The 13,823-nt window shown below is 33.5% G+C and overlaps 1 protein-coding gene across 15 annotated transcripts in view; it reads right to left on the bottom strand.

Moving 5' to 3' along the window:
* The window catches only part of ADAM18 (ADAM metallopeptidase domain 18), a 183,654-nt gene that overhangs the window by 88,811 nt on the left and 81,020 nt on the right, over positions 1–13,823 (bottom strand). For all 15 annotated transcript variants that reach the window (XR_005371447.1, XR_005371445.1, XR_005371444.1 and 12 more), the window contains 2 exons: positions 12,967–13,072; positions 3,005–3,194 (listed from right to left, as the gene is read on the bottom strand). Coding sequence is in view for 11 of the 15 variants with exons in the window: in XM_038559988.1 (XP_038415916.1) it covers positions 3,005–3,194; positions 12,967–13,072 (296 nt within the window). In the remaining 4 variants the exon portion in view is untranslated. The remainder of the gene's footprint in view (positions 1–3,004; positions 3,195–12,966; positions 13,073–13,823) is intronic.

The following is a 13,823-nucleotide window of genomic DNA, read 5'->3' as shown; positions in this document are numbered from 1 at the left end:
TATGCATCAACAATTACATTACATGTAAATTGTATAAATACTTTAATCAAAAGACAGAGTGTCTGAATGGATAAAATAACAAATACAGCCAGTATCACAATGAGTGACGAAAAGCTGAGAGCTTTACCTCTAAGACCAACAGCAAGACAATTTTTAGTCAACATAGTATTGGAAGTCCTAGCTGCAACAATTAGACAACAAAAACAAATAAAAGACAAACAAAGTGGAAAGGAAGAAGTAAAACCAACTATTTGCAGATGACATGATATTATATATAGAAAACCCTGGGGTACCTGGGGTGGCTGAGTCAGTTAAGCATCTGACTCTTAATTTCTGCTCAAGCCATGATCTCAGGGTCATGGGATTAAGCCTCATGTCAGGCTCTACACTCAGTGCAGAGTCTGGTTGTCCCTCTCCCTCTGCTCCTCCCCTCATTTATGCTCTTTCTTTCTCCCTCTCTAAAATAAATAAATAAATATTTTTAAAAGGGAAAATCCTAAAGACTCCACCACAAAACTGTTAGAACTAGTGAAGAAATTCAGTAAAGTTTCAGGCTTAAAAAATCAAGGTAAAAAAATCTGTTGCATTTCTACATGCTAATAAACTATCAAAAAGATTTTTTTTTAAATCCTACTGACAATTACATCAAAAAGAATAAAATACCTAGGGATAAATTTAGCCAAGGAGGTGAAAGATCTGTACACTAAAACTATAGGATGATGATTGAAATTGAAGAGGACACAAATAAATGGAATGGTATTCTGTGCTCATGCAGTGGAAGAATTAATATTGTTAAAATATCAATACTAATCAAAGCAATCTGCAGATTAAATGCAATGCCTATCAAATCTCCAAAGGCATTCATCACCAAAATGGAAAAAAAATTCTAAAATTTGTATGGAATCACAGATGGCATTTAATTGACAAAAGAATCCTCAAAAATAATAAACCTGGAGATACTACATTTTTCTGGTTTCAAACTAGATTATGGAGCTATAGCAAATGAAACAGTATAGTATAGGAATCAAAATAGGCATATAAACCAATAGAATAGAATAAGGAGCCTATACATGTATGGTCACTTAATTTACAATGAAGGAGACAAGATATACAATAGGAATTAGTGTCTTCTAACGATGGTGTTGGGAAAACTGATAGCTACACACAAAAGAATAAAACTGGACCACCACCATCTTAACATGTACAAAGATTAACAATATATTAATGACTTGAATGTAATATCTGAAACCATAAAGTTCCTAGAAGGAAACATAGATGATAAATTCAACAATATCTTAAAGATTTTTATTTTTTGAATCTGATATCAAAGGCAAGAGAAACAAAAACAAAAAATAAACAAATCAGACTACGTCAAACTAAAAAGCCTTCACGCAGTAAAAGAAACTATGTACAAAATAAAAAGGCAACTTACTGTAAAAGGATATTTCCAAATCGTATATATAATAAGGGGCTTAGATCCAAAATATGTAAAGAACTCACACAACTCAATAACAGAAAAACACAACCCAGATGTTCATCAATAAATGAATGGATAGGGATGCCTGGGTGGCTCAGTGGCTGAGCTTCTGCCTTCGGCTCAGGGCATGATCCCTGGGTCCTGGGATTGAGTCCCACATCCGGTTCTCTGCAGGGAGACTGTTTCTTTCTCTGCCTGTGTCTCTGCCTCTCTGTCTCTCATGAATAAACAAATAAATAATAAGTAATAAATAAATAAATCTTTTAAAAAATAGATGGATAAAGAATATGTGAGATATATATATATATATATACATACAGTGCATTACTACTCAACCACAAAAAAATAATGAAATCTTGATATTTGTGACAACATGAATGAAACTTAAGGATATTATGCAACTGAAATAAGTCAGGGAAAAACAAATGCTATTTCTCCTATATGTGGAATTTAAAAAAACAAAACAAAACAAAACCCAGACTTACAGTCACAGAGAACAGATCGGTGGTTGTCAGAGGGGAAGGGATTGGGTAGGACAAAAAAGATGAAAGAGATTAAAAAGTACAAGCATATAGGTTCAAATAAGTCATGAGGATATAATGCACAGTAGGAGGAATATAGCCAATAATGTATTAACTTTGTAGGTGATGGACTATAGACTTGTTGTGGTGATCATCTCATAATGTGTATAATGTCAATTATGTTGTACACCTGAAACTAATATAAGATTTAGGTCAAATATACCTCAATAAAAATAATTAACATACAGTTTCATAAAATAAGAATTGATAATTGATTCACGATTTCAAGGTTTTGTTTTGTTTTTAATTCTGCAAGTAAGTTTGAATGTCCTTTATATGTGTAGTACACTGATTTACAATTGCTACTTTAATTCTCAGATGCCTTATATTTTCTGGAAGGTGTGCACTTGTATTTACAAATTAACTAACAGCCTCTGAATCATCGCTGTTCTCCCTTTAATGACTATATGAGCGCAAACACTCAAATGTATGTATATATATATATATATATATATATATATATATATATATATATACATCACTGTAACCATACTTTCCTGATATAGACTTTTTGTTTGGTTCTCCAAACTTCTCACACTTATACATAATGTATAAGTAATGATCATAAACGTAAACAGATGGTTTAAGAAATATAAAAGCTCACTTACATTTCTTTGTGAAGGAGGAAAAACTAAAAACTCAGAATTCTATGATTAAAATTTGTTAGCATTCAAAGATTGGATAAAAATATCACCTTCATTTAGTGGAATGTTGTGCTTAAAACACATACGCATCTTCTCATACCAGGATTAATGACAGGTTATAACACCCAAAAAGCAAAGTTATTGCATAAATGAGGCCTAGTTTAATTATCTTTTCAATATTGTATGGGAAATAATAGTCATCACCAGGTTCAAATCCGTTCAGTGTAATTGTGATAGTCATCATGGAAAATAGTATTTGACTATTACATAATTTAACACAGCTAAATATAAATTTTTGTTACCATTTGTGCACCACAAACAGTGCCATCAGCTACATAGGCATAATCTCTTCCATCTGATCTCACTGATAATCCAGTAGTCATAGATATGCACGCATGCCCTTGAATATAAGAATAAACTGCAGATCGAACATCATTTTTATAAGTATTCTTATGTGGCCAAACACAAGCTAATTTTCCACAGAGAACATCCCTGAAATTAAAAACAAAATTCCTATTACTTTGTCTTTTAATGATTCCGATTTCCAAGTAAATGTTTTATATTACATAAATGTTTGATATAACTTTTGGCAGAAAAAAAAAGCCAAAGTAGCATTATCCTATAATGTATGACAACTGAATACAATCCAGTGGATTAGCACTGTAATCAAATTGAATACTGTACACTGAACTCAAATTTGCAGTCATAACTTCATATTTCAGAAATAAACTTTTTGTCTAGCCTACAGTTGGCCTAGAGCACTCATCATATTTTACCACACTCCATGGGAAAATTCATCACCTGCTTCCACTTTACTATAGCTTGGCCAGTCTGGTGATTTGTTGCTCAACATTTCCTGAGAATAGTTTATTGCATTTATTAACTCTATCTTTTGAGCCCCTTCTGTTAATGAACTTGAACTTTAGTCAGTACACTTCTGTAGTATACACACTCTTAATATTGATCTCAAGATTTTTCCAACATGCTGATACTTCCAGTAGTTCTGCACTTCTCCTCCGAGAATTAAGGAACCTTGAAATCTCCTTTATGCCACAAGCATACCAAACATTATCCCATAAACAGTTTATTTAGCCATTTATAGTCTATCATGGGATAGAATACTGGCTTCTTTAAGACTTATAATATTCCTAGACTATATCTTGGCAAGTAATCTATATCACTTCCTGCTCTTGGATTTACTCAAATCTATAATTTTTCATTTTCAATGGAAACAACTACCTTTTTTAAAGATTTTATTTATTTATTCATGAGAATACACAGAGAGGAGAGAGAGAGAGAGAGGCAGAGACACAGGCAGAGGGAGAAGCAGGCTCCATGCAGGGAGCCTGACGTGGGACTCGATCCTGGGTCTCCAGGATCACGCCCCGAGCTGTAGGCGGCGCTAAACCGCTGAGCCACCGGGGCTGCCCTAGAAACTATTCTTGACTATTGATAATGTGCTTGTCAAGCATGCCATTATCATTTCTTCAAAAGTCTTCTCTTATAGCTAACAAGGTATGATTGATTAAATCTTGTCTTTTGGACTATAAAGGTCTCCTTATCAGATCTCCCCTCATCACTATTGACTTTGTGATTTCAGACATGCTCTTTCAATCTATCAGTCTTCTTGCAAAGTGGTGGATACTATCTTAGTCCTATCCAACTAGACACTTTATGCAGCTGTCTATAATATTCATAAAGGAACAAAGCCCTTTTTAAAAAATTTTTTTTATTTATTTATGATAATCACACAGAGAGAGAGAGAGAGAGAAAGAGAGAGGCAGAGACACAGGCAGAGGGAGAAGCAGGCTCCATGCACCGGGAGCCCGACGTGGGATTCCATCCCGGGTCTCCAGGATCGCGCCCTGGGCCAAAGGCAGGCGCCAAACCGCTGCGCCACCCAGGGATCCCCCCCCTTTTTTTTTATATAAGCATGCTGAATGTAGTTCTTACCAAAGGATTTTATAATTTTTCCTGACCATGTATTTGGAGGTTAAGGAAAATCCTGCTTCTCTGTGGATTGCTTGACCCTATCTGAATGTTTTATATTCTCTTTCCATTCCCTTAGTTCTTGAATTTGTATTTATAACTATTTTTAAGCCACCTTAAGTTATAATTAATAACTACAACACTATACATATTTAATGTAAACAATATTTGGGTATAAATAAATACACACTCATGAGTCTATCAGCACCATCAAGGACATAAACATATGCACCACTTCCCAAAATTTCCTTCTGCCTTTGTATAATAATTATAGTAGTAGTAGTAGTAGTAGAAGTAGTAGTAGTAGTAGTAGTAGTAGTAGTAGTAACGGTAATTTTATTAATGTATTATTTAAAAATATTTAGTGTAAAGAACACTTAATATAACTACTACCATTTGCCAAATTTTAAGCGTACAATACAATATTTTTTACTGTAGTAACCATATCATGTAGTAGATCTCCAGAATGTATTTGTTTTACTATGCTTTTCCAACTTTACTGAGGTATAATAGACAAATAAACTTGTAAGACATTTAAAATGTACAAACTGATGATTTGATATATGTATATACTGTGAAAGGATTTCCCCCACTGACTTAACACATTTAGCACTTTATTTATTTATCCTTCTCTGTGAGTATATGAGAACGTATAAGTTCTACTGTCTTAGCAAATTTCAATTATACAATTGAATGTTATCAACTATAGTCACCATATTATATATTAGACTCTTGGACTTTATTCATCTTAAAACTGAAAACTGGTACCCTCCTACTAACCAATCTCTATTTCTCACTGTCAACTATTTTTCTACTCTCTTTATAGGAGTTTAATTTTTTTTTAAATTCCACATATAAATGATACTATTTAGTATTTGTCTTTCCTTGTTTGGCTCATTTCACTTAGCATACAGCTGGCCAGGTTCATCCATGTTGTCACAAATGACAATATTTCCTTCTTTTTAAAGTTGAACAATGTTTCATTGTATACATAGCAAGCACTTTTCTGATCCATTTATCTATTGTTGAACATATAGATTTTTTCCATACCTTGGCTATTGTGAATAATGCTGTAATTAAATCTCTTCAAGATACTGATTGTATTTCTTTTGGCTATATAGTTAGAAGCAACTTTGTTAGATCATATGGTGGTTCTATTTTCAATTTTCTGAGGAAACTCCAAACTATTTTTCTTAGTGGCTGTACCAGCTTATATCCCCATGAACACCATATGAGGGCTCCCTTTTCTCCACATCTTTGCAAGCATTTGCTATCGATTGCCTTTTTATAATAGCCATCCAAACAGATGTGATTTGATATCTTGTTGCAGTTTTGATATGCATTTCCTTGATGATTAGTGATGCTGAATACATTCTCATGTACTTGGCCATGCACATATCTATTCTTGGAAAAAGGTCTATTTTGTGTCCTTTGTCCATTAAAATAGTTTTTCTTTCTATTGAGTTGGAAGATTTCTTGCTTATTTTATCAGATACTTGGTTTGCAAAGATGTTTTCCATTTCATAGTTTGCATTTTCATTTTGTGGATGATTTCATTTGCTAAGGTGAAGCTTTTTAGTGTTGTGCTCCTACTTGTGTAATCTTTTGCTGCCTTTGCTTTCAGTGACAGTAAAAAATCATTGCCAAGACCCCTCAAAGAAGTTATCAAGTGTTTTTTCCTCTAGGGAGTTTTACAGTTTTATATCTTACATTCAAGTCTTTTTTCTACTTTACTTGATTTTTGTGTATGATGTGAGATAGAGGTTAGGTTTTTTTTTTTTTTTTTCCCCTGTATCAATCCCATTTTCCCAATGTGGTTTACTGAACAGACTATAATTTCCCTATTGTATAATCTTGGTCCTTTTGTTTAAAATTAATCAATTGGGGCAGCCCAGGTGGCTCAGTGGTTTAGTGCCACCTTCAGCCCAGGGCAGGATCCTGGAGACCTGGGATCAAGTCCCATGTCGGGCTCCCTGCGTGGAGCCTACTTCTCCCTCTGCCTGTCTCTCTGCCTCTCTCTTTCTCTGTTTCTCTCATGAATAAATAAATAAAATCTTTTTAAAAAAAGAAAATTAATCAATTGGATATACATGCATTTATTTTAGGCTGTCTACCCTGTTCCATTAATATGTGTTGGTTTTTATGCCAATATCATACTCTTTTGATGACTATAGTTTTTTTTTATTGCTATAGATTTTTGATATAGTTTGAAATCAGAAAGTGTGATACTTTGTCATTCTTTTTCAATACTGCTCTGGCTCTTGGAAGTCTTTTGTGGTTTCACATAATTTTAGAACTTTTTCTATTTCTGTAAAAAATGACATTGAAATTTTGATAGGGATTGCATTGAATCTGTAGATAGCTTTGGGTAGTACAGGTATTTTAATAATATTCATACTTCCAATCTATCAGCAGAGAATATCTTTACATTTATTGTATTATTCAATTTATTTCATCAATTTTTAATAATTTTTAGTATATATATGTATATAAACTATATATATAAATATGTATATATATAAAATCTTTAACTTCTTTGGATAAATTCATTTCTAAGTATTTTATTCTTTGTGATGTTATTATAAATGGGATTATTAACTTCTCTTTCCAATAATTCATTAGTGTATAGAAATGCAACTAATTTTTGTATATAGAAATCGTATTCTAAAATTTTACTGAATTTATTAGCTCTAACATTTTTGTGGTTTCCCGTATGTAAGTGTGTCCCACATGTAAGATTGTATCATCTACAACAGACAATTTTACTTCTTTTTTTCTTATTTGGATACCTTTTATTTCTTCCTGCCTAATAATACTTGTAGTATTATTTTGAATAGAAGTTAACGAGAGAATTCATCCTTGTCTTGTTCTTGGTCTCAGAGAAGAAATTTTGAGCTGTCACCATTAAGTATGATCTTAGATGTGGGCTTGTCATATATAACCTTTATTATGTTGAGGTACAATCTTTCTACACAAATATGTTTATATAGTAAAAGGATATTGAATTTTGTCAAATCCTTTTTCTGCACCTATTGAGATAATCATATGATTTTTGTACTTTATTTTGTTAATGTGATGTATCACAGTGATTGATTTGTGGAGGGTGAACCATCCCTGCATCACTGGGATAAATGTTACTTGGTCATGATGTATGATCCTTTTAATATAGTATTTTATTTTATTTTATTTTATTTATTTTATTATTTTATTTTATAATTTTTATTCTTAGAGAGAAAAGGAGCAAGAGGGGAGGGGCAGAGGGAGAAGAACAGAGAGAATCTTGAGCAGACTCCATGCTCAGTGTGGAGCCCAATGTAAGACTCACAACCCTGAGATCATTACCTGGGATGAAATCAAGAAATGGGTGCTCAACCAACTGATCCACCGAGGCACCACCCTTTTAATTTACTTTTTAATTAGTTTTCCATTATTTTGTTGGGGATTTTTTTCATCTATGTTCATCAGGGATATTGGCCTATTATATATCTTCTTATAATATCCTTGCCCAGCTTTGTTATTAGAGCAATACTAGCTTTGTAAAATGACTTCAGAAGTGTTTTTTTTTTTTTTTTCCCCTCTTCTGATTACAAGATTTTGACAAGGATTGGTATTCTTTCAATGCTCAGGAGAACTCACCAATGGAGCCATTGGAGTCTAGAATTTTGTTTTTGAGGAGATTTTTGATTAATGATTTAATCTCTTTTGTTTTAGTCTGTTAAGGTTTTTTATTTGCTCATGATTCAGCTGGTAGATTGTACATGTCTAGGTTGCTTATCCATTTCTTCTACCTTGCCCAATTTGGGGGCATATACCTGTCTATAGTTATTCTCCTTTTTGTTCCTGTCATGTCAGTTATAATGTCTTCTCCTTCATTTCTAATTTTAGCTATTTGAGTCATACTTCTTTTTTCTTAGTAGGTCTAGCTAGTGGTTTGTCAGTTTTATTTACATTTTCAAAACATCAACTTTCAATATTTTCTATTGACTTTTTAGTCTCATTTCTTTCCATTCTATGCTATTTTCTTTCTTCTACTCAAGTTATGTATAGGTTATTCTACTTTTTCTAGCCTTTGAGGAGTAGATTAGGTTCTTATGTCAGATATTTCTCTATTTAATGTAGACATTTATCACAAAAAAACTTCCTTTTTATAACTGCTTTGCTACATCAAACACTCTAGTATGTTGTGTATCCATTTTCGTTTTTTCAAAGTATTTTTCAACTTCTCTTCTTATTTCTTCTATGACCCCTTGGTTGTTCCATAGCATGCTGCCTATTCTCCACAAATTTTAATTTTCCAATTTTCTTCTTGTAATTGATTTCTAGTTTCATACATTTGTGTTTAGAATAGATGTTTGATATTGTTTTCATTTTCCTAAATTTATTGACATTTTTTTTGTTGTGGCTTAACATATGCTTTCCTGCAGAAAGTGGGTGTGTACTTAATAAGAATGTACTCCGCTCCTGCTGGATGGAATGTTCTATAAATATCTGTTAAGTCCATCAGGTTCAATATTTAGTTTAAGATTGATGTTTCCATACTGATTTTCTGTCTGGATTATCTATCCATTGTTAAAATGGGGTATTGAAGTTCCCTACCATTATCGTATTGTATGTTTCTCCCTTCAATTTCTTGATATTTGCTTTATATACTTTGGTGCTTCTAAATTTGGTACATAAATATTTACTAATGTTACATTGTCTTGGTGAATTGATCCCTTTATCATTATATAATGACTTGTCTCTTGTTACAGTTTTTGGCTTAAAGTCTTTTTGTCTGATACAAGTTTAGCTATCTGTGCTTTTTTCTCTTGTTTTTGTTTTGTTTTTATTTGCATTTTGCATAGATTACCTTTTTCCAATGTTCACTTTCACTTTATGCATTGTAAAACCGAAGTGAGTCTCTTGTAGGCAATATATTGCTGGGTCTTGTTATTTTTTAAAGATTTTATTTATTTGAGAGAGAGAGAGAGAGCAACAGGGGTAGGGGTAGAGGGAAAAGCACACTCCCTGCTGAGTAGGGAACCCCACTGTAGGTTCTATCCTAGGACCCTGGGACCATGACCTAAGCTGAAGGCAGATGCTTAACCAACTGAGCTACCCAGCCACCCCTATTAGGTCTTGTTTTATTATCCACTCAGTCACTCTATATTTTGATTGGAGAATACAGTATATTTATTATTTAAAGTATTTTCTGATAGATACGGACTTACTATTGCAATTTTGTAAATTGTTTTCTGGTTGGTTTATAATGTCTTTGTTCCTTTGCTCCTCTCTTGCTGTCTTTGTCTGTGATTTGATTTTCTATAGCTTTATGCTTTGATTCCATACAGTTCATTTTTTATCTTTTGTGCATCTACTTTAAGTTTTTGCTTTGTGTTTACCATGAGACTTATGTAAAACAGTGTATATTTATAACAATCAATTTTAGCTGTTAAAAACTCTGAACACATACAAAAATTACATTTTTATACTCCTCCTGCATATTTATATTTTTTAGGTCACAATGTGTATTTTTTTTACGTTGTTTATAAATTAGTAACTATGTCATTTCAAATTCTTTTGTCTTCCAATCTTTATACTAGAGTTGTGAGTGATTTACCTCCCTCTATTACCACTATAGGGTATTGTGATTTTAACTATTTATTTGCTATTTCCTGTGGATTTTATTCTTTCGTATGTTTTCTTTTCCTAATTTCTTTAATTTTGTCTTAAATAACCACCTTTAATCTCTTTCTTTCTTTCTTTCTTTTTCTTTCTTTCTTTCTTTCTTTTCTTTCTTCTTTCTTTCTTTCTTTCTTTCTTTCTTTTCTTTCTTTTCTTTCTTTTTCAATCTTTTTTTTCTTTCCTTTCTTTCTTTCTTTCCTCTAGTTAAGTAAATTTCATTGCCATCTCCTAATTTATTGACTCTTTCACTTTTTTAATTTAGTTGTTGTGTTCTTTGGCTTTGTGATTTGTTTGGTACTTTCTTATATTTTCTATATCTTGGTTAAAATTCTCAATTTGTTCATGCATTGCTCTTTTGATCACAGTACACATCTTTATGACTGTTATTTTTATCTATCAAGTATATCACTTATCTCCATTTCATTAAATCGGTTTCTGGAGATTATTATTTTTTTGGGGAAAATACTTGTATGTTTCCTCATATTTTCTTAAATTCTGTGTTGGTTTCTGTGCATTACATAAAACAGCCACCTCTCCCCATCTTAAGAGAGTGGTTTCATTTACAAGATAAACCTCATTAATTAGTTCAGCCTAGTCTTAGTTCCAGTTTACTTTTTAATCTTTTTTGATTGTCCAAGACAACTTATTTACTCTTAGTGGCTCCCAATAGTTAAGATATGCCAAGACTCATCACTGCTATAAAAGGGAAGACTTCACTGAGCCCCAAGATGTAGTCTGACTGGAAGCAGCGTCCAAGGCAGCAGCTAGAAAAGTATGTAGTTAAGGACTTCTCAGGGGGGAAAATAGGAGATGGATATTTTGCTTTTTTTCTCTGTGTTGGGCCTAGCTGAATAGCTGCAGGGTTGGATAGAAGGGAGGAAACTCCATTGTCTTTTAGGCACTGTTTCTTTGCTACAGTCCTGTGAGACTTTGAAGAGAAGTCCTATTGGCTATCAGAACTAGGTGGTTTGGGAACCTGATCTTTGGGCAGAGGATATAAAAATCTGTGGTGGAAGACAGGCTTTATAAGCTCCTTCCAGAGATACTGGAGACTTGCCACTGGCTAGCAGGGACACTGGGAGAGAAGGCTGCCAGCTTCTCTAGTTCCTGGGCAGGATCAAAGCCCATGATGTATTCTAAATTAGAAACCTGATCCTCAGTCAACATCTTTTACAGTATGCAAATAGATCCATTTCCGGTAAGACTTTGAAATAGGCAATTTTGCCTTCTTCCTCTGTGCTGAGCCCTGGGGGATAGCAGAACTCCTTTGTTTGCTACAGCCTTGTGGGGCTTTTGACTAGAAGCTCCTTTTGGCTTTCAGAGCCAGATGATTTAGGGACTTGTCTCTTGGGTGTAGTGCCATAGTTGGAGAACAGACTTTTGTACACATTTCTTGCAGGGAGATATGAGTGACTTAGAGTGGGCTATAAGGAATTGGCAGAGGAGGCGTCCATCAGTTTCCTGAGTCTGGGAAGGATCATAGCTAGTCCTTAGATGTGTGCTAAATTGGAAGCCTGGTCCGTAGGTGGTAAGTTTCTAAGTAGGCAGCTAGATCCCTTTCAGGGAAAAGACTGGACAGGAGATAGGAGATTTTGCCAGCTTCATCTCTAGTGATATCTGTGGTGTGTGCTTAAATTCCTGTTAACAATCATTCCTTTGTTTGCCATAGTGGACACAAGCCCTATTGGCTTTCAGAATTAAATGTTTTGTGATCCTGTCTTCAGGGAAGTGTCTTAAATGTTGGAAAACTAAATGTAGGGTCCAAATCCTTTGCTCTCCAGAAAGAAACTGGAAGTTGGGATTTCCCTTCCAACTGAATGGTGCTGTGCCAGTGGTGGGGTTTATAGAGTGTATCTACTTGTTTCAATGTTGAGTATTTGCTCATTTGCTCAATGTGTTAGAGTTTCAGGTATTTTCTAGATTTCTTTTAGAAGCAATTGCTCCATGTGCACATGAACATTCAGTGTGTATGTAGTAGGAGTAAAATTCCAGTCTCCTATGTTGCCATCTTGGTCAATCTCTTATCAGTTGTTATTATTATTATTATTATTCTTTCATTTTCAATAGTCCCATGAAATTGAGGAAGTATTTGTTATGGATTAAGCTCTCCTTTATTGGATTTCATAAATCCCTTAAAAATATTCCATTACTTCCATTTTAGTCATCAATAGGTACTTCTATGTTTTACATATTAGTATTTTGGAAACAAACAACAGAAACAAAAAGGAAACTTTATTCCTCTCAATAATTTCATGTCTTAAAAATCAAAGCACTAGTTTTAGGATCATTATCATTTATCAACTTAATAAAAAATACTCAGCTTTATCAATATAGTGCACAAGTTTTTGATTTTTGGCAGTTTTTGCCCACTGCCTACCTGCCTACCTCTGGTAATAAGCATCAGCTTTTTTTTTTTTTTTTTTTTTTGTCTCTTCTCATTATTAGAACATATCAGGGAAAAAGGAAATTGAATTAATTGAAGAACAATATATATAATGTTAATTTAAGATATTCTCCTGATATACAATTTACTGTCCATTACTCTTTAGTGTCTCTTGGCAAGCAATCTACACTTATGACTCAATAAAACAATTATTTTCTATATACATACTTCTGGTCACAAGGTAATGGCTGTGAATTTTTAAAACCACAGTTTCCAAATTTATCATGCAGAGAATTGATTTCTTTGAAACAGGCAAATGGAGCACCTTGAGCACCTAAAAATGCAAAGATGTCTGTTAAATTACTATTCTTAATTCAAATTAAAATTTTTGTTCATAAAAAAACAACAATGAAACTCTTATTGTATAAACAAAATATCATGAAAAAAGTCATGTTTTTTTTTTTCTGAGTGTATACTGTCAATGCAAGTAGAAAGAAACAATGATCCGACAGAAAACAGAAAAGACTTGTATCTATTGCAGTAAAATTAAATTGCTGTTAAAAATAATTTGCTGCCCCTCCCCATCCCGGGAGGCTTAGCGGTTTAGCGTTGCCTTCGGTCCAGGGCGTGATCCTGGAGACCCGGGATGGAGTCCCACGTCAGGCTCCCTGCATGGAGCCTGCTTCTCCCTCTGCCTGTGTCTCTGCCTCTCTCTCTCTCTCTCTCTCTCTGTGTCTCTCATGAATAAATAAATAAAATCTTAAAAAATAAAATTTGCTGCCCCTCCCTGTGGGAATGCATACTGCCTCATCCAATGAATATTAGGCTTGACTTTGTAATTTGATCCTCTTACTGAAATGAGAGATTTGAAACACAGTTATGGGCAGAAAATCTTGTGTGACTTGTGAGTAAAAGGAGTGTTATATTCTCTTTATTTTCTGATGGGGGATAAGCAATGTTTTAAGTAGAGTTTCATCTGGCAGTCTGTGCATCATAGTCAAAGCAATATGGAGTAGTAGAATAATTGTATTGGATATGTAAATCTCAGATATTTTAGGGTTGTTTTCAATTCATTAAACATTGCA

Source organism: Canis lupus, chromosome 16 (genome assembly GCF_011100685.1).
Source record: "Canis lupus familiaris isolate Mischka breed German Shepherd chromosome 16, alternate assembly UU_Cfam_GSD_1.0, whole genome shotgun sequence".
In the NCBI taxonomy this organism is placed as follows: domain Eukaryota; kingdom Metazoa; phylum Chordata; class Mammalia; order Carnivora; family Canidae; genus Canis; species Canis lupus.
The sequence above is the reverse complement of the archived record's forward strand: the minus strand, read 5'-3'. Positions and strand labels throughout refer to the sequence as shown.